At 42.0% G+C, this 21,218-nt stretch overlaps 1 protein-coding gene across 5 annotated transcripts in view; it reads left to right on the top strand.

The window, feature by feature from the left end:
- LOC110520933 (talin-2) overlaps nucleotides 1-21,218 on the top strand; it is a 154,908-nt gene that overhangs the window by 110,648 nt on the left and 23,042 nt on the right. For 3 of the 5 annotated variants that reach the window (XM_036975461.1, XM_036975472.1, XM_036975465.1), the window contains 21 exons: nucleotides 158-406; nucleotides 514-642; nucleotides 771-873; nucleotides 1,373-1,456; nucleotides 1,907-2,115; nucleotides 2,597-2,716; nucleotides 5,565-5,762; nucleotides 6,351-6,490; nucleotides 7,054-7,147; nucleotides 7,750-7,839; nucleotides 7,924-8,046; nucleotides 8,631-8,774; nucleotides 8,970-9,131; nucleotides 9,690-9,830; nucleotides 11,522-11,703; nucleotides 15,330-15,465; nucleotides 15,547-15,648; nucleotides 17,018-17,188; nucleotides 17,368-17,514; nucleotides 18,298-18,399; nucleotides 18,511-18,630. In XM_036975461.1, the coding sequence (XP_036831356.1) occupies nucleotides 158-406; nucleotides 514-642; nucleotides 771-873; nucleotides 1,373-1,456; nucleotides 1,907-2,115; nucleotides 2,597-2,716; nucleotides 5,565-5,762; nucleotides 6,351-6,490; nucleotides 7,054-7,147; nucleotides 7,750-7,839; nucleotides 7,924-8,046; nucleotides 8,631-8,774; nucleotides 8,970-9,131; nucleotides 9,690-9,830; nucleotides 11,522-11,703; nucleotides 15,330-15,465; nucleotides 15,547-15,648; nucleotides 17,018-17,188; nucleotides 17,368-17,514; nucleotides 18,298-18,399; nucleotides 18,511-18,630 (2,946 nt within the window). The remainder of the gene's footprint in view (nucleotides 1-157; nucleotides 407-513; nucleotides 643-770; nucleotides 874-1,372; nucleotides 1,457-1,906; nucleotides 2,116-2,596; nucleotides 2,717-5,564; nucleotides 5,763-6,350; nucleotides 6,491-7,053; nucleotides 7,148-7,749; nucleotides 7,840-7,923; nucleotides 8,047-8,630; nucleotides 8,775-8,969; nucleotides 9,132-9,689; nucleotides 9,831-11,521; nucleotides 11,704-15,329; nucleotides 15,466-15,546; nucleotides 15,649-17,017; nucleotides 17,189-17,367; nucleotides 17,515-18,297; nucleotides 18,400-18,510; nucleotides 18,631-21,218) is intronic. The other 2 variants (XM_021598375.2, XM_036975478.1) reach the window with 1 other exon arrangement.

The following is a 21,218-nucleotide window of genomic DNA, read 5'->3' on the forward strand; positions in this document are numbered from 1 at the left end:
TGCAGAAAAATTCTCAGCAACTAAAGAATGATCAAATTAAGATCCTACATTTGTACAGTATTGAACCAATACTATCACTAGCCGGTTGCTATATTGGCAGCATTTATATTGACGATTTCATTACATTGGTTTAAGCAAATGTAATGTGTACTTGTAGGCAGTGGCAGACCACATCCCTCAGCTGATCCAGGGGATGAGGAGTAACCAGGCCCAACCAGAGGAGCTCAGTTCCCAGCTAGCGCTCATCATGGCCAGCCAGAGCTTCCTACAGCCTGGCAGTAAGATGGTGACGTCTGCAAAGTCAACCGTCCCCACAGTGACAGACCAGGCTGCAGCGATGCAACTTGGCCAATGTGCCAAGAACCTGGCCACCTGCCTAGCTGAGTTGCGGACAGCCACCCAAAAGGTAAGTCCTTTAACCCCCTATCCACAGCTACTGAAGGTCATGTTTTCATACAGCTCAGACATCCTCTGGACTGTGTGAGAAAGGTTTATGTCTGTGTGCTTCTGCAGGCCCATGAAGCCTGTGGCCCACTGGAGATAGACTATGCCCTCAATGCTGTCCAAACTCTGAGGAGTGAGCTTCAAGATGCCAGGATGGCTGCACACGATGGGCAGCTCAAACCACTTCCTGGGGAATCGGTCAGTACATTAGCATAACTAAATCCATATTAGAGCATTTGGAATACAGTGATTTGCGCCAATCATGCAAAGCAAATCTGCAGATGTGTGAGAAGGCGTGACATTGTGCTCATGTGTCGTCCCTACAGCTAGAGAAGTGTGCCCAGGACCTGGGTAGTACCTCCAAGGCTGTTGGCTCCTCCATGGCTCAGCTGCTGACCTGTGCTGCCCAGGGCAATGAGCACTACACAGGTAGGAGTTCAAACAGAGAGAAAGTGCACTGCAAATGATTGAGCAGTACAAGAGCAATGTTTACCTAAACTCAAGGTAGACTCATTCGTTTCTGGGATTTTGGTTAGACAGTGCTAACTGTTCCTAATATCATCTAATACTATGTGACGATTAGCTCAAGGGTCCCAGTAAAGCTCTACCAAGTGGGGTGAAAGAGAATAAAGTAGACAGCAGAAACCCTGACAGGCATTCACTTTCCCTCCACCAATAGATGTACAAGTCTAATTAATTTCTTGATTTCTTGATGTTATCACTATTGCCTATGAGGGAGGAATAAACCTGATTGGGTTCTGCTGCAAAGCCGGGCATTTTCTTTAGCCTCCATTCTAGCTCCATTTAGTCTCTCAGGAGAATTGATAAAGACACATTTTTGAATAGTGTGTTCTAACAATGGCTTCTCCTGCCCTCCTACTCTCTCCCTCTCTCTCTCTCTCTCTCTCATTCATCTTATTTTCACTAGATTTAACATTCCATCAGCAATGGGCTCCAGTCGGCTGGATAATGCAATTTGATGCGATTTGCTGCATTCCCGCATCTCTGCTTTGTGTGTAATAAGTAAAGCCTCAATCCCACATGGTGCCTCGTTCTCCTATCTAACTCATTTGTTTTAACAACAGGGGCGCTTTAGGTTGGGCTCACCGTGCTGTTCCTACTGTTCAGTTACACATTACCAACAACTCTTTCTATTCATTCTGAGCACTAAAGCTGCACCCCTGAATGTGTGTATGTACATATTTTTGTGTAAGGACATATTTAGTGAAGTGATAATGAGATTGAAATGAGGTAGGATTCAGCTTGGAGTTTGGCTAGTGAATAAATCATGATGTAGCTAGCCAGAGGCAGAGTAGGTTGTTTAGCTCCATCTTAAAGAACACTAATGAGACACAGTGGGACGTTGACACCAGGTTTTCCATCATTATTTCCTGGACTAGCTTTGTTATTCCAACTCCAACACTTCCACTTCCTTCCTTATCTGTCTGTCTGTTGTGTGCAGGCGTAGCTGCCAGGGAGACGGCCCAGGCCTTGAGGACATTGGCCCAGGCAGCCAGAGGTGTGGCGGCCAGCACCAAGGAACCCCAATCTGCGGCGGCCATGTTGGATTCTGCCCAGTACGTCATGGAGGGATCTGCCATGCTCATCCATGAGGCCCACCAGGCCCTGGTCTCCCCAGGCGACGCAGAGAGTCAGCAAAGGCTAGCACAGGTGAGGAACTTGCTGACTGACTGTATTGACATCTTACTGCTAGACAACTGGGTTCGTGTTCCAAGCACAGTGTTTTCTGTCAGGCTCTTTCCTCTCCTCTGCTGTCTGGCTGATAACCGATTTGTAAACACTGCTACTCTCCATAACAATTATCTGCTTTAAGTGTTGCCATTTTCTTTCCTCTGTCTCCTGCTTAGCGATCCTCTCACAGGAATGCTAGCTGCCGGAAAACTGCTTATTTGCAGCAGGGCCCTTTGGGAGATAATAATATGCCAACCAACATATTGGTTGGCATATGTCTGTGACAGTAGCATAAATTAGTGACATGGATTGTCGTTCTCCGCTTGCAGACTGATTTGCATTTGAGATGTTTTTCCTTTTCATAGCTGTTGTTTTTCCTTTCATAGCCCAAAGTACTGTGGGAAATTGTTAGAATCTGTAATATCAGCACACTGACAGGCTTATCTGTGCTGTGTTTCAGGTGGCCAGGGCAGTGTCCCACTCTCTGAATAACTGTGTCAACTGCCTGCCTGGCCAGAAGGATGTGGACATGGCCCTGAGGAGCATCGGAGAGGCCAGCAAGAAACTGCTGGTGGACACTGTGAGTCCTGCTGCCAGATGCGCGAGGCTGCAGTTTGGAGTGTTGATGTCTTATACACAACCTAAATATAAGGGGTTATAGAAGAGCATGGCAATGCTATCCTTTTAACACACATTTTCCATTCATTACTGGAGTCATTAATCATCTGTAGAGATGTCTATTCACGGCAAATTCTAACAAACATAAGACCAAATACCAGATGGATTATGATCTGCAGCCATTTTTATTTATTTCTCGGGTAACAATTACAGTGCCTTGCGAAAGTATTCGGCCCCTTGAACTTTGCGACCTTTTGCCACATTTCAGGCTTCAAAGCATAAAGATATAAAACTGTATTTTTTTGTGAAGAATCAACAACAAGTGGGACACAATCAAAAACTGAAAAATTGGGCGTGCAAAATTATTCAGCCCCCTTAAGTTAATACTTTGTAGCGCCACCTTTTGCTGCGATTACAGCTGTAAGTCGCTTGGGGTATGTCTATCAGTTTTGCACATCGAGAGACTGACATTTTTTCCCATTCCTCCTTGCAAAACAGCTCGAGCTCAGTGAGGTTGGATGGAGAGCATTTGTGAACAGCAGTTTTCAGTTCTTTCCACAGATTCTCGATTGGATTCAGGTCTGGACTTTGACTTGGCCATTCTAACACCTGGATATGTTTATTTTTGAACCATTCCATTGTAGATTTTGCTTTATGTTTTGGATCATTGTCTTGTTGGAAGACAAATCTCCGTCCCAGTCTCAGGTCTTTTGCAGACTCCATCAGGTTTTCTTCCAGAATGGTCCTGTATTTGGCTCCATCCATCTTCCTATCAATTTTAACCATCTTCCCTGTCCCTGCTGAAGAAAAGCAGGCCCAAACCATGATGCTGCCACCACTATGTTTGACAGTGGGGATGGTGTGTTCAGCTGTGTTGCTTTTACGCCAAACATAACGTTTTGCATTGTTGCCAAAAAGTTCAATTTTGGTTTCATCTGACCAGAGCACCTTCTTCCACATTTGGTGTGTCTCCCAGGTGGCTTGTGGCAAACTTTAAACGACACTTTTTATGGATATCTTTAAGAAATGGCTTTCTTCTTGCCACTCTTCCATAAAGGCCAGATTTGTGCAATATACGACTGATTGTTGTCCTATGGACAGAGTCTCCCACCTCAGCTGTAGATCTCTGCAGTTCATCCAGAATGATCATGGGCCTCTTGGCTGCATCTCTGATCAGTCTTCTCCTTGTATGAGCTGAATGTTTAGAGGGACGGCCAGGTCTTGGTAGATTTGCAGTGGTCTGATACTCCTTCCATTTCAATATTATCGCTTGCACAGTGCTCCTTGGGATGTTTAAAGCTTGGGAAATCTTTTCGTATCCAAATCCGGCTTTAAACTTCTTCACAACAGTATCTCGGACCTGCCTGGTGTGTTCCTTGTTCTTCATGATGCTCTCTGCGCTTTTAACGGACCTCTGAGACTATCACAGTGCAGGTGCATTTATACGGAGACTTGATTACACACAGGTGGATTGTATTTATCATCATTAGTCATTTAGGTCAACATTGGATCATTCAGAGAGCCTCACTGAACTTCTGGAGAGAGTTTGCTGCACTGAAAGTAAAGGGGCTGAATAATTTTGCACGCCCAATTTTTCAGTTTTTGATTTGTTAAAAAAAGTTTGAAATATCCAATAAATGTCGTTCCACTTCATCATTGTGTCCCACTTGTTGTTGATTCTTCACAAAAAAATACAGTTTTATATCTTTATGTTTGAAGCCTGAAATGTGGCAAAAGTTCAAGGGGGCCGAATACTTTCGCAAGGCACTGTAAGTGTCTGTTTTCAAGTATTGTTTTTAATTAAAATGGTCAAAAAGAAAAAACAATAATAGCTTCTTGGCGAAGATAAATTTCTCAAGCAAAAATGTTGCTCGGACTGTCTGGGAGTGGTCCTAGTGGGAAGGGGGGAACTGAAAACTAGCTGTTATTGGCAGTGAGGTTTGGAACGGTCTTTCTTATTGGTCTTTTAACTAATCAGGCAGGCCAAAACACCATCCCAGCAAAACAAACTTAAATGTCAAGCGGTCTTTTCAAATGCTCTTAAACTAAAAGGGCATTATCATATTTTTCACAATTTCACAGTGTTATTCAAATCAAACTTTATTTGTCACATGCGCCGAATACAACAAGTGTAGACCTTACCGTGAAATGCTTACTTACAAGCCCTTAACCAACAGTGCAGTTCAAGAAAGAGTTAAGAAACTATTTACCAAATAAACTAAAGTAAATGATGATAAAAAAGTAACACAATAACATAACGAGACTATATACAGAGGGTATGGGTACTGAGTCAGTGTGCGGGGGTACAGGTTAGTTGAGGTCACTTGTAGATGTAGGTAGGGGTGAAGTGACTATGCATAGATAATAAACAGCAAGAAGCAGCAGTGTACAAAACAAATGGAGTGTAGGGGTCAATGTAATAGTCCGGTGGCCATTTGATTAATTGTTCAGCAGTCTTATGGCTTGGGGGTAGAAGCTGTTAAGGAGCCTTTTGGTCCTAGACTTGGCGCTCCGGAGCCGCTTGTCATGCGGTAGCAGAGAAAACAGTCTATGACTTGGGCGACTGGAGTCTCTAACAATTTTATGGGCTTTCCTCTTTCCTTCCAACCTCATATTGTGGAAATATATATTCACAACTGAATGCATTCAACCAAAATGTGTGTTCCGCATTTAACCCAACCCCTCAAACACAATCACGTTTATTTATTTTTAAAACGTAAACAAATATTTTGTGATATCCAATTGGTAGTGACAGTCTTGTCACATCGCTGCAACTCCCCTACAGTTGTGTTTCTCTTCTGTGTCTCCAGCTCCCTACATGCAGTAAGTCCTTCCAGGAGGCTCAGAGTGAGCTAAACCATACTGCAGCTGAGCTCAACCACTCCGCAGGGGACGTGGTCCACTCCTCCCGGGGTACCAGCAGCCAGCTGGCCATGGCTTCTGGGAAATTTAGCGAGGACTTTGACGAGTTCTTGGACACTGGCATTGAGATGGCCGGACACACTCAAGTAGGTATCATTAACTGTAGAAGATCCCAACAGCCCCATATATCTGATTCGTCTCCCTGTGAAATGAATGTGGATAAATGTTACGATGCCTGATTATACGGTTGGTAGACAGTTTAGGTTAAATAGGATAAAATGAAAATGCCTCTGAGGTAGTCAAATGTTGAGTGATTTCATTTTTTTCTGTCACTTGAGCACTTAAGCTATTTAGATATATTTGTTAATTAGACCTTTTCATCTAATTCACTTAGGTACATGATTATCCCCGAGAGCACTAACACGGTCAGACGTAAGGAGATCTTTGATGATCTTGGTCTAGTTATTTTGCTAATTCATTTGGATAGATCGTGTGAGAGTGCAGTTGATGTAGCATGACACACAGGCCTTAATCCGGTTGAAAGGGAATTGGCTGTCAGAGGTGGGGAAAACGGTTCACTTGATGTCAATTTCATAGGCCATTCGAGAGCATAGACAGTGTGACTGTGTGGCAATAAGTACAGTTTCATTTTCCTGGAAAGAGGTGTCTCGAAAAAAATGTTAACATTTTTCTTGAAGGAACAGCTGAGTTGTATTGTGATGTTGTCTTTGTAGTGCCAAGAGGACCAAATCGAAGTGATTGGCAACCTGAAGAACATCTCCATGGCATCCAGCAAGCTCCTTCTGGCAGCCAAGTCCCTGTCAGTGGATCCTGGAGCAGCTAACGCCAAGAACCTGTTAGCTGCTGCTGCAAGGTGAGGCCACTCAATATGGAGTTGAATGGCATTGTGTAAGGATGTCACAAGCTCGTGAGTATAAGGACGGTCTACGTTTGCACAAAATAAGAGTGTAAGGAGTGGCTATAGTTAGCTAGTTAGAACAAAAAACATACTCAATATTCAGAGCCATTCTGATCCAGTTTCCAATCAAAGTACTACAACATCTCTGCTGTGACTGTGGTTGTATGGCCCCCCTCACAGCATGCTGCTAGGCTGAGAGATAGACAGAGATAGTATGGTAGAATCCCTCCTGCTGGAGACATGGCAGGCAGCTGGCCGCACTGGGATTTTAGCCTGACTGAATTCCCTCTCTTTAATTAGACAGATGGATGGAAGCCATGGCTGGAGCTTGTCTGTGATCACTGAGGCTGAGCGTGGCCTCGACACTCCTGTGCAGTGTTAGATTGTCACAGGGAGATCGGGGCAATGGGCTCTGCCAATGCTTGTGTAAAGTAAAGGGCTGAGAGTGTGTGCTGTGTGTACATGTGGAAAGAGATGTGAGAGCTAAAAAGCCCTATGCTGCTGCCCTTGTGTTTCAGAACGGTGACAGAGAGTATTAACCAGCTCATCACACTGTGTACCCAGCAGGCACCGGGCCAGAAGGAGTGTGACAACGCTCTAAGAGAACTGGAGGTAGCCTTTTTACCAAACACTACACAGACCTTTTTATGTTCAGGCTAGATAATGTTTATTTCAGTCTCGACATATTAAAGGGTTTTGATGTAAATGTTTTACCAGTACATATCATTCAGAATGGATGAAATGGGATGATATTTAATGTCTGAATGAGATGCATGTTGCTGTGGGTTTCTGTGTGGACATTATTGTATGCACAGCAGTGCTCTGTCTCTATGGGAAATAATGACCAAGTCATTTACTTCCTCTGTGCCTTCAGCCCACGTCCCCTCCTCTTCACCCGCTCTGAAAATTGTTACCTGTCTCTGTCTTTATCCATCCATCAACAGAGCCTGCTCAACATTTAATGACAGTCCCCATTAATTTCTACCCCTTGAGTAACACTAATGATACTGTTATGTAACTAACAGATCTGTGGTTTCTTTTCCAAGTAATGACTATAAGTTAAAGATTAACATGGCTTCAAAACAGTCAGATTAAAAACAGTTGGGCTTGTTTTTCATATAGCACACATTTTACTGCCCCATCACTGTGGGTATCAGATTGGTAAAGTAGTCTGTGCTGTCCTTATTGTTGAGCCCCTCTCCCTCTGTGTACAGGCTGTGAGAGGATTGCTGGACAACCCCAGTGAGCCTGTCAGTGAGCTCTCCTACTTTGACTGCATCGAGAGTGTCATGGAGAACTCAAAGGTAAAGCCTTACAAAACAATCACATGCACCATAGACTTTAAATTGCAGTAATCTTACAGTTTATTTCCATTTCTCCATGTACAGGTTCTTGGAGAGTCTATGGCGGGGATTTCCCAGCACTGTAAGACGGGTGATGTGCCAGCTTTTGGGCATTGCGTGGGAGTAGCGTCCAAGGCCCTGTGTGGGTTGACGGAGGCGGCTGGACAGGTGAGATCCCAACCTAGCACTGACATACTGCCTGGAACTTCCAGCCTCCCTCCCACTCCTTCCTGCTATCAGTCCTGGAACTGGGTCTGGCACACAACCAACAGTCTCTATCAGCTCTAAACCTCCGTTCATGTTTAATAACAGCAGCTAGCTGTTTCTAAAGCAGAAACTAAGCCATGAGCATTCCTCTCACCCGCTGTTCATGTTTAATAACAGCAGCTAGCTGTTTCTAAAGCAGAAACTAAGCCATGAGCATTCCTCTCACCCGCTGTTCATGTTTAATAACAGCAGCTAGCTGTCTCTCTAAAGCAGAAACTAAGCCATGAGCATTCCTCTCACCCGCTGTTCATGTTTAATAACAGCAGCTAGCTGTCTCTCTAAAGCAGAAACTAAGCCATGAGCATTCCTCTCACCCGCTGTTCATGTTTAATAACAGCAGCTAGCTGTCTCTCTAAAGCAGAAACTAAGCCATGAGCATTCCTCTCACCCTCTGTTCATGTTTAATAACAGAATATTTATCCTTAACAGAAACTAAAGCTATGTGGCATTCCTCTTTTCGCTTTCTCCTTCTCTCCACACTGCAGGCATCCTACCTGGTGGGTGTGTCTGATCCAAACAGCCAATCGGGTCATGAGGGGCTGGTGGATCCCATCCAGTTTGCCCGGGCCAACCAAGCTATTCAGATGGCCTGTCAAAACCTGGTGGACCCTGCCAGCAGCCCTTCTCAGGTGAGAAGACCGATGTAGTGGGACACATACAGGGACATTTGTTGACGTATTTAGTCTATTATACGAAATGTTACTTGGTAAATTTGAACATCAACGTAACATCAAACGTCTTCTCAACATATGCCTCTTTAGAGAAATGTCCCATGTTTCTACTGCTTTGTTTGTCATTTGTTTGTGTGTTTGGCTGTTTGTTAGGTTCTGTCCGCAGCAACAATTGTAGCCAAGCATACCTCAGCTCTTTGCAATGCCTGCCGCCTGGCCTCGTCCAAGACATCCAACCCTGTGGCCAGGAGACACTTTGTTCAGTCTGCCAAAGAAGTTGCAAACACCACAGCCAACCTTGTCAAAACTATAAAGGTATGTGTGCTCTCTGCCATGGTCCACTCATAAATGGGATTATTGTCCTTTGTACCTTCAGCAACACTAGATTAATTCATGTTCTCTGTTTCTAATTAAAAAAGTTACACAATACAGACATATTTCTTCATTACTAATGATGTATCTGCATTGGGGTGTTGGCTTAGGGCAGGGGTACTCAAGTACTATTTGAGAATGTCCGGTGACACAAATGTCCTAGGTGGCAAAGGTCCAGATGGGTAATTACATTTGTCGGCATAGTAACAAACCACCACCTCGTAACCCATGTGACCCCAAACTGTTCTCTCTGCCAACAAGAGGGGTGTGAACATTTTGCTCATTTAAAGCTAATTTCCTGCAATTCTACCCTTTCTTCCATGACTTATGTGTGTTTATATGATACCGGGGTCAAAGCCTGACCTAGTACATAATTATTATTTTTCAATTATTTTTATTTGTTTCCGGACCTGCGTCCCGTATTGACCCCTTTCTGAGTCCGGATCCGGTCCACCAGTTGAGTATGGGGGACTTAGGGCATGTCCTGTTATTTTCTTCCAGGCCTTGGATGGTAACTTCTCAGAGGAGAACAGAGACAGGTGCCGTGTTGCTACAACTCCACTCATCGAGGCTGTAGAGAATCTATCCACGTTTGCCTCCAACCCAGAGTTTGCTAGTATCCCTGCACAGATCAGCAATGAGGTTCGTATAGCTGCTTGTTCAGGGGGTGACTTTTGTATTGTACGATACAGCAGTGCATTCGGAAAGTATTCAGACCCCTTTACTTTTTCCACATTGTGTTGCGTTACAGCCTTATTCTAAAATGGATTAAATAAACATTTTCCTCATTAATCTACACACAATGCCCCATAATGACAAAGCAAAAATAGGTATTTAGACATTTTTGCAAATGTATTAAAAATAAAAAACAGAAATACCTTATTTACATTGGGGGATCCATAATAAATACAAATACATAAGTATTCAGACCCTTTGCTGTGCGACTCGAAATTGAGCTCAGGTGCATCCTGTTTCCATTGATCATCCTTGAGATGTTTCTACAACTTGATTGGAGTCCACCTGTGGTGACATGATTTGGAAAGGCACATACCTCTAAATAAAAAACCAAGCCATGAGGTCGAAGGAATTGTCTGTAGAGCTTCATGACAGGATTGTGTCGAGGCACAGATCTGGGGAAGGGTACCAAAACATTTCTGCAGCATTGAAGGTCCCCAAGAACACAGTGGGCTCCATTCATAAATGGAAGTTCGTAGAGCTGGCTGCCTGGCCAAAGGGAGCAATTGGGGGAGGAGCAATAGTCAGGAAGGTGTAGAGCTCTGGAGAGACCTGAAAATAGCTGTGCAGAGCTTGAGAGGATCTACCGAGAAGAATGGGAGAAACTCCCCAAATACAGGTGTGCCAAGCTTGCAGCGTCATACCCAAGAAGACTTGAGGCTGTAATCGCTACCAAAGGTGCTTCAACAAAGCACTGAGTAAAGGGTCTGAATACTTACGTAAATGTGATATTTTTGTTATTTTTTTAAATCAATTTGCAAACATTTCTAAAAATGTGTTTTTGCTTTGTCGTTATGGGGTATTGTGTGTATTTTGATGAGGGGAAAAAACAATTATTTTTAGAATAAGGCTGTAACTTAACAAAATGTGTAAAAAGTCAAGGGATCTGTATGTAAGCTCTTCAATGTAAATGAAAATGCAGTTCTTGCTCAGAGGACATTTTTTTGATCTCCTACGAGGTTTCTTTAGCATATATTGTCACATTTGTTTTATTTGTCTGATTTCTCATATATGAAACGGCAAAGCTACCCCTACAGTATCCATGAATACATTGGTAACTACGGCATTCAAGCCTCTTGAAATAGAACCTCAAATATAGAGCCAGCACAGAGTTTTTTCTCCAGGAAAGCTTGGGGAATTGGTTTGATATACCATTTCTCTCTAGTTTATTTGATGTGGCTCAAGGAGAAATGTTGTGTATTTTATGTTAGTCTAGCAGAAAGAGTCCTCACACAGCCCTGAAAGCTTTATGACTTTAATATGTTGGAGGGCAGTGTTTAACCGCTCTCTCGCAGCACAGCTGCTCTAATCTTCAGCTTGTTAATCTAATTGTCGAGGGAGGCTTTGGCTGGCATCTTAAAGACTGAAGGTGTGCCTCTGCGTCTCCGTGTAAAGCTGGATCTCTAATCTCATCCCCCCTGTGATACGCGGCTCTGATTACACCTTTGATCCATCAGAAGTTGGGCTGAATAATAAGAGATCAGGGACAGCTGTGTAGTGTGTTGCTATTGAGCTGTTCTGTTAGTTAGAACACCACAGGTTAAAGATCTTCTATCAACTCAACTGTCCTCCCCTCCCACCCTCTCTTCCATGTCCAGGGCTCGGCAGCCCAGGAGCCCATCGTGCGTTCAGCCCGCTCCATGCTGGACAGCTCCACCCTGCTCCTGGAGACTGCCCGCTCACTCATCATCAACCCCAAAGACCCGCCCACCTGGTCCATCCTGGCTGGGCACTCCCGCACTGTCTCCGACTCCATCAAGAGCCTCATCACCTCCATCAGGTCAGCACTGACCCCTCTGGTAATAAACTATGGTGCTCTGGATATTATTATGTTGAGGCCAAGGGGGGAGTTCAGCTAACTCTGGGTAAGTGTCGGTTCGACTGAGCAGTGCGTTGTCATGGTCATTTATGGTGGCTGGGTTTCCACCTCCCATGTATTATGAAGAGGAACGCTCTAGGGCATTATAAAGATGAATAGGCAGAGTTCCGTGGAGGATCTGCTGTGCTGCTGGTGCTGCTTACAAGGCTTTCTTATACTGAGAAAGTCCCTCCTGCTGTTATGAATTGAGGATTCTTTCCTCATTATCTCACACACACACAGACAGTAAATTGCCCCTCAGCTCCAGCACATTTTGCATCTGGTCAACCTCTAGAGACCATGCACCTACTGTAGTATACAGTGCATTCGTAAAGTATTCAGACCCCTTGACTTTTTCCACATTGTTACGTTTTGTAAATGTATTAAAAATAAAAAAACATAACATATTTCATTATTCAGACCCTTTGCTATGAGACTCAAATTTGAGCTCAGGTGCATCCTGTTTCCATTGATCATCCCAGAAATGTTTCTACAACTTGGTTGGAGTCCACCTGCAGTCAATTCAATTGATTGTACATGATTTGGAAAGGCACACACCCGTCTATATAAGGTCCCACAGTTGAATGCATGTTAGATCAAAAACCATGCCATGAGGTCAAAGGAATTGTCCGTAGAGCTCCGAGACATGATTGTGTCAAGGCACAGATCTAATCCATTTTAGAATAAGGCTTTCATGTAGCAAAATGTGGAGAAAGTCCAGGAGCTCTTGAATGCGCTACATGATTTCCCTTCTTTGAGGTCCTGTAAAACTGCATTGATAACCTGCTTGTAGAAGTACTGCCTTGTTCATATGCCTTGATTCGGTCTTATGTAGCAACATTTGAAATTGTGTTTTTTACATTGGATAAAAACAGAGACACAGAGCTAAAAAATGGTATATCAAACACTGCATTTGAGGAACAATGAGAAAGTAATTCTGCTTTGAAAGTTGATTAACCTCTAGCGTCGAGCAATCCCGTATCCGGGAGCATAATCATAGCCTCAAGCTCATTACCATAACGCAACGTTTCCTATTCATGAAAATCGCAAATTAAATGAAATAAATATATTGAAACACAAGCTTAGCCTTTTGTTAACAACAATGTCATCTCAGATTTTCAAAATATGCTTTAACCAAAGCTACACAAGCATTTGTGTAAGAGTATTGATAGCCTAGCATTAAGCCTAGCATTCAGCAGGCAACATTTTCCCAAAAGAAGAAAAGCATTCAAATAAAATAATTTACCTTTGAAGAACTTTGGATGTTTTCAATGACGAGACTCTCAGTTAGATAGCAAATGTTCATTTTTTCCCAAAATATTATTTGTGTAAGAGAAATAGCTCCGTTTTGTTCATCACGTTTGGCTAAGAAAAAAAAATGAAAATGCAGTCACTTACAACGCCAAACTTTTTTCAAAATTAGCTCCATAATATCGACAGAAACGTGGCAAACGTTGTTTAGAATCAATCCTCAAGGTGTTTTTCACAATTCTATTCGATGAAAAATAATTCCTGGCAGTCGATTTCTCATCAGAGGCAAACGGAAAAATACTGCAGCTGGAGATTACGCAATAATTGCGACGGAGGACACCAAGCGACCACCTGGTAAATGTAGCCTCTTATGGTCAATCTTCCAATGATATGCCTACAAATACGTCACAATGCTGCAGACACCTTGGGGAAAACGTGGAAAAGGTAAGCTGACTCCTAGCTCCTCCACAGCCATATAAGGAGTCATTGCCATGAGGCGGTTTCAAAAAATGCAGCACTTCCTGATTGTATTTTTATCTGGGTTTTTTCTGTAACATCAGTTCTGTGGCACTCACAGACAATATCTTTGCAGTTTTGGAAACGTCAGTGTTTTCTTTCCAAAGCTGTCAATTATATGCATAGTCGAGCATCTTTTCGTGACAAAATATCTTGTTTAAAACGGGAACGTTTTTCATCCAAAAATTAAAAGAGCGCCCCCTATATCGAAGAAGTTAACTTGTAAACCTCACTTTTGAGAAAATGGCCTTTGAATGTTTTGGTACCTACTGGAGAGCTCTTCTTTGTCTACACCCATTCAGCATCGTTCACACCCTCTTCAGCTTTAGCTCCACCAATCTCTTTAAGGGTTGATCCAAGCGTTCTGTCTTAATAACAGCAGTCAAGCACCCAAGCTAACTGGCTAACAGTTGTCACAGTGAAATTCTATTAAAATGGACACTTGCATAGCGGAGTCTTTTGTTAAGACATGTAGCCATAATCACAACTTGTGATGCTACTACCTTGCATGAATCTGCAGGTAGCTAACCATCCAGGTTCAACGTTAGCTAGCTAGCTAGTTTGAAGATGTAATGTGTTTTCAGGTGTTTTCTCCATCTCCTAAGATATCATACTCTAATTCCACTGATTTCAAAACTAGGTCCTCCAGAAAGTGGAGAGCAACACTAATGCAGTTCTATGGGCAATATATATTTTTTAAGCGGCGTTAGACAGGATTACCTACAAATACTAACTTGCTCAAATAGAAGCATGCTATATGAGAGACCAATCCAAACTCATCTCTCGGTATGTCCAGCCCACTCATTAGTCAATCATGGCTAGCGGGATGGTTGCTGTTTTTTCTGTTGCTAAACCAACAAGGCTCGTAATTTAACAAGTTTGTTATTAAGGCACATGGAAGTTCACATGTTCCAGAAGGCATTTCTGACCAAAAAGCGCATTTGGATTACGTTCAAATGGCTCTCGTGTGAAGTGTTGACCCATGACATACGCCTAGTTTCCTGAAACGGGTCACATATGTATCATGATTAGGGTTGCAAAGCTATCGTTAATTTAATATATCTTTGGTTATTTTGATAAGTAACTGAACATCTATGGTAACTTTGGTCATTTATACTTGAATAACTTTTTTAAAAATTTATTCATATATAGTTTACATTTTTTTTTTATATCTGTGTCCAAATTGTCAATGAGTTTCTAGTAGATAGACCATATGGTTCAAGAGAAAATAGCCTAATTAATGAAAAGGCATCTAATCAACATTGGTATTTATTGCAATTAATTCTGCAACTCTTCCAACTACTGCCACCAGTTTGACGCAGAAACATTGACAACAAATACATATTGACATAGTAAAACAAATAAATTAAATTTAAAAAATGTTTTAAAAAAATAAAGGTTATTTCATGCTGAAATCCTCCTATTTAACACCAATGGTATTCACTAAGTTGGTTTATATTTAGGATAATGTTTTACACCGTTGTCATATTTTTATTTATTTTGATATCTTATTTAATTGTTTCATATATTTTACATGTGATAACGCCACACAGGGGGCCAGAGATAATTACAGACACCTGTGATAATCTGAAGTTCCCAAAAGGGCCACTAGATGTCTTGTGATAACTTACATAAAATCCTTGAAAGATACTGTTCCAATATTCTGGTACTTTACTGGTTTCCAGTAATATACCCTCACTTTGCAACCCTAACTGTGATGCTGCATTCATAACCTGCTTGTAAAAGTACTGCCTTGTTCCTATGTATCATGATACTGTTAGGGACAAGGCACCAGGGCAGAGGGAGTGTGACTACTCCATTGATAACATCAACAAGTGTATCCGGGACATCGAGCAGGCTTCTCTAGCTGCTGTCGGACAGAGCCTACAGGGATGCAGGGATGACATCTCTTTAGAAGTAAGTTCAAATGGTCAATATAATTGGTTTCTTGAGCTTTCATTTTCAGTTTCCACACATAATTATTTGCCACTCCCCTAGGCCTTGCAAGAACAGTTGACATCGTCGGTGCAGGAGATTGGACATCTCATCGATCCCATCAATACTGCAGCCAGGGGTGAAGCTGCCCAGCTGGGACACAAGGTACTCAGCTACGACAATTCCCCTATAGCAACCTTTTCTAAGTTAAGATCACTTTCACATGAACCTAATAAAAATAGTTCTGTAGGAATGAGGTTTGTGCAGTATGCCTAATATATTATCACAGCATGTTGGCTATATGCCTTGCCTGCCAATATTGTTCCTCTCAGACCATATTCTATTTCAAAACTCAAGCTTTGATTACAAAATAGATCAGTCGGTATAGCACTTGCAAGCATACATTTAAATAATTAGCAAATAATTTGCTTTCTTATTTTACTGGACTGATGGTACCAGCATCTGATGGTCATGGTGCTTTCAAGACAACTGGGAACTCTGGGGGGAACTAAGTCAAATCATGATGTCGGTGATCTGCAGGTCTGAAAGCTGGAGGTCTGGAAAGATGCCAGAGTTTCTGACTTGGAATTCTGAGATGGATGCCAATGCCCCCCAAAATCCTGGCAGATCTAGTTTTTTCCTGAGTTCCCAGTTGTCTTGAACACACTGTAGTCAGAAGTTGGAGATTTACAAGTTCCCAGTTGTTAGTCTCAGCAGAAGGAGGGAGAGCGCAGCAGAGTCTCTACTTCCTTTCCCCTGGTGAGACTGACCAGAGAGAGGAAATACCATCTCCCACCTGATGGTGAAACTCGAGTAGCACCGCATCTGCTTCATGCACACATTTATGTTGTTCCTGTGGCTAGAGAAAGTGAAATATTCCTCAAAATTAAAATAGACACGACAAGCTGCTAATAATAAAAGGGCAGGGCTATCGATACACTTGGCTACTCATTCATTGCAGCGCGTGGAAGTAGGTAGAAGCACGTTTTATATTTTGTAATAGTGTTGAATAAAAACTTCGACATGAACTCACTTATAAAAACAACAGCTCTTTGCTGTATTCTTTGACAGTCTCTATGCAGTCATGGTTTTAAAAGTTATTCAATCTTATGTAGGCTAGTATCAAACTTTACTGTGGCCGGGGTCATGGAAGCTCTGTAGGCACAGTGATTTGATTTGAGATCTGATTGGCCAGCGCAGTAGGGACACTCGATTTTTCCACAGGCGGAGTTTGACTTTTCAGACAAATGAAATGGTTAAAAATGGGAACATTTTGCTTACCCGGTTGGCAGGGCTTCTGAATCAAGTGCACCTACCGACAACAGCACAACACAAATAAAATACACAAGCCTTTATTACAGCCTTTATCGTTGGCATTTCTACAGAAATGTTTGGTGATCGACTAGGAATTCCTTGAAGATCGCGATCGACCGGTTGGTGACCACTGCCCTATAGGGAGAAATTCCTGTTTCCTAGATCCACTCCAATTATCCAATCTGTATCTTATACTGTTACATGATACTGCCTCTCCCAGGTGACCCAGCTGGCCAGCTACTTTGAGCCACTGATTGTGGCGTCTGTTGGCCTGGCTTCTAAGATCATGGACCAACAGCAGCAGATGAACATCTTGGACCAGACTAAGACCCTGTCAGAGTCTGCCCTGCAGATGCTCTACGCAGCCAAGGAGGGAGGTGGAAATCCTAAGGTAATGTTACTGGGCACAAAGCCATGTTGGAGCAATGGAGCAGTACTAAATTAGTATGGATTTCTGTGCACCTTATTCTACAATATATCTAGTTTATTGTCGTGTGCATCGCCATGTATATTGATATGATGAAGATCTTTGAGTTTCACGATGGTCTGGTGTGTTTACTGCGTGTCCAGGCAGCCCACACCCACGACGCCATAGCAGAGGCTGTCCAGCTGATGAAGGAGGCTGTGGACGACATCATGGTGACACTGAATGAGGCGGCCAGCGAAGGCGGCATGGTGGGAGGCATGGTGGAGGCTATTGCTGAGGCCATGGGCAGGGTGAGTGGGGGCTGGTACACTATACAGCTGGGGTGTCGTACTGTGTAGTTGTGTAGTGTGTGTGTACAGTGGTTCTTCCTTTAAAAGTCGTGGCGTACTGCAGCACAACTTGCGGGGTGCCACAGAATTTTAAGTGTCAGGCATTGTTGCCAGAATGGCGCTATTTACCACAATCTGCCACAAACTGTCGCAGCATAAGCACAACACTTTTAAAGGAAGAACCACTGTATATGTGCATGCATGCGTGTACACATGTGTACTGTGGCCCCAGACAGCTCAGGAGTAGAACTCTGCTGTTAACACCTTTCCTCCTACTGCTTTAAGATGTTTCCTCCACGGTGGGCAGGCAGAACAACATGCCCCTCTAACTGACATTCATTAGTGAGAGGGATGGGAAGTGTCAGCTCCAGACCTCAGAGCTGACAACTGTCACTAATCCACTGGCTGTCACCCTCCATCCACTGTGATCTGTCAGTCTTGATGATGGCGCTCCTAATAATGAATTATATTTGATTGCCTGATTGCTTCTATCAGATGTTGGTCTCTACATGTTTCCACCCCAGTGAATTCCGTTTCTACTTCTGCATTGAAACTAACACATCATCCGGCCTTTTGTGGATATCTGCATTCTGCAACTTATTTATGCATAGAGTTCATTGAATAAATAAAATATTTATTCAAATGCGTGGTACATGCATGGTTGGTATTCATATGTGTAGATTATGTACAATAATAGGTAGCTAAAGTTAATATATTAAATGACTCATGGTTTTCCCTCTGCAGTTGAATGAGGGCACTCCCCCTGAACCAGAAGGATCCTTTGTGGATTACCAGACCACCATGGTGAAATACTCCAAGGCCATCGCCATCACAACTCAGGAGATGGTGAGCACAAACAACTACTCCCTGAATATGTAATGTGTCCTTATTTTTATATTATCCTTATTATCAAAACTCTAACATGTCATGTTATGGCCTTGTTCTGACTGTCTACAGATGACTAAGTCAGTGACATGTCCAGAGGAGCTGGGTGGCCTGGCCTCTCAGGTGACTGTAGACTACAGCCAGTTAGCCCACCAAGGTCGCCTGGCAGCCGCCACCGCAGACCCAGAAGAGGTGAGAGGTCAAACAGTGCCTGTCAAAGCAGGAAACATTGTTCAAATATTGCATTATGAGCTCTAAGAAGGCATATGGAATGTGATTTCTCTGTGGTGCACCTATAGGCAAGCCCTATGTCTTTATAAGGCAACATATCAAAAGAGATTTGAGATGCAAGAGATTTGCATATGCTAGGAAATAAATATGCAGAAATATCACACAAAGTATTCCACATTTTGTTGTTTCAGCCTCAATTCACATTTATAAAATTGATTTCTCACCCATCTACACATGATACCCCGTAATGACAAAGCAAAAACATGTTTTTATACATTTTTGCAAATGTATTGAAAATAAAATAGACGTATCTAATTTACATAAGTATTCACACCCCTGAGTCAATACTTAGTCTAAGCCCATTTGGCAGCGATTACATCTGAGTCTTTCTGCGTAAGTATATAAAGCCTTGTTTACATTGGCAGTTTGAAGTGACTCAAATCATTTTTTTTGCATATCTGATTGTAATATGTTCTCAAATGGAATTGGGTGGTTTGAAGCCAGATACAAATCTGATTCCTGGCCATGCGATTTCTGTCTGAATGGACAAATCTGATTTATTTGCCCTCACGTGGTTTTTAGATGTTTATTTGGCATATCTTGTTGCTTGGTAACTGGGTCATTCTATGAAAATAGTGGCTTTCTGAACAGCCAACTTTTACAAATTGTAATTATTTTTTTAAATGTAAATGTATAGTCAGATATTAGTTAACATCTTAACATTATAAATCAACATAAATGACAGCTTAACATAATTGTATATTTTCACTACATTACATTAAAAAAAGCTTGTGCTGCCTTTTTGTCACTGGTGTTACCTATATTTTAGATGACAGTTCAGGCTTTCTAGAATGTACTGAAACCAATGACAAACATGGGATTATTTCAAACAAATGTTATCAATTTATTAGTAATATTTTTAGTGACAAATAATTTCAGATTCCATAAAATGGGTTGATTTAATATGAACAATAAAATGAAGGTTATTGGTTAAGATTATAAGATTAAGACCAAAATATGAAGCCTATTGACTAAAATGTGTCTTTCATAACACAATAGATTTGTTGTCTGTAAATATGTTTTTTATATATATATATATATATAATTGTATTCGATTTCCAGTTTAATATGCATGCAACATTATACAAACATGAAATCCTACTGTCATACCTATCCACAAAACTACATCGGTTGTTAAAACAGTATATATCAATTCTCGTGCCATGAAAAATATTGTGTATGCCTACTTAAAGGGATAGTTCATCTGAATTACAAAATGACATATTGGTTTCCTTACCATATAAGCAGTCTATGGACCAGGTTTGACAGCAATCAATGCTTTGGTTTTGTGCCACAAATCCAAAATAATTAGCATTTGAAACCGTGTCCAGGGAAACAAAAACATGGCTTGTCATACCTTGAACAAAGACTGCATACATGGTACACTGAAGATGGCGCCGAAGAACATGGCTGACGTTTTACTTTCTCCCTACCAATTGCGCAATTAAAATTTTTGTTTGCGTTTTGTGTAACTTATTTTTTTACTTATTGTGTACATATTGTTGCTGCTACCGTCTCTTAAGACTGAAAATAACTTCTGGACATCAGAAAAGCGATTACTCACCGTGGACTGGAAGAAACTTTTTCCTTTAACGAGTCCGACGAGAAGGATATACTGCTTTCATTGGAACATGCCCATACCCATGCCTTTTGCATGAAGAAAAGACACCGGAAAAGAGGCCGCAGATTGGGCGCCCTCCCATTGCCTTCCATTCTCCTTGCTAACGTGCAACCGTCAGAAAATAAAATTGATGACCTACTATTAGCATTATCCTACCAACGGGACATTAACCTGTCTAGGACTGGACTAACCCCGTTCCGCTAGCGGAACCCCTCGCCAACAGCCAATGAAATTGCAGGGCGCCAAATACAAATCAACAGAAATCTCATAAATCAAATTTCTCAAACATACGAGTATTAGGCACCTTTTTAAAGATAAAAGTCTCGTTAACTTCTTGCCTCAAACCCGGATCATCGCCTCAAACTAATTAGCATAACGCAGCGGACATAAATGTTCCTAGAAAATCTTCCTATTCATGAAAATCACAAATGAAATATATTGAGACACAGCTTAGCCTTTTGTTAATCACACTGTCATCTCAGATTTTCAAAATATGCTTTACAGCCAACGCTAGACAAGCATTTGTGTAAGTTTATCATGGCATAATGCTATGCTAGGCTCTGCTAGCAGCAGAAAACATTTTCACGAAAATAAGAAAAGCAATCAATTTAAATAATTTACCTTTGAAGAACTTCAGATGTTTTCACTCAGGAGACTCCCAGTTAGATAGCAAATGTTCCTTTTTTCCAAAAATATTATTTTTGTAGGCAAAATAGCTCCCGTTTGTTCTTCACGTTTGGCTGAGAAATCGACCGGAAAATGCGGTCACTACAACTCCAAACTTTTTTCCAAATTAGCTCCATAATATCGACAGAAACATGGCAAACGTTGTTTAGAATCCATCCTCAAGGTTTTTCACATATCTATT

This window comes from Oncorhynchus mykiss, chromosome 1, assembly GCF_013265735.2.
Source record: "Oncorhynchus mykiss isolate Arlee chromosome 1, USDA_OmykA_1.1, whole genome shotgun sequence".
In the NCBI taxonomy this organism is placed as follows: domain Eukaryota; kingdom Metazoa; phylum Chordata; class Actinopteri; order Salmoniformes; family Salmonidae; genus Oncorhynchus; species Oncorhynchus mykiss.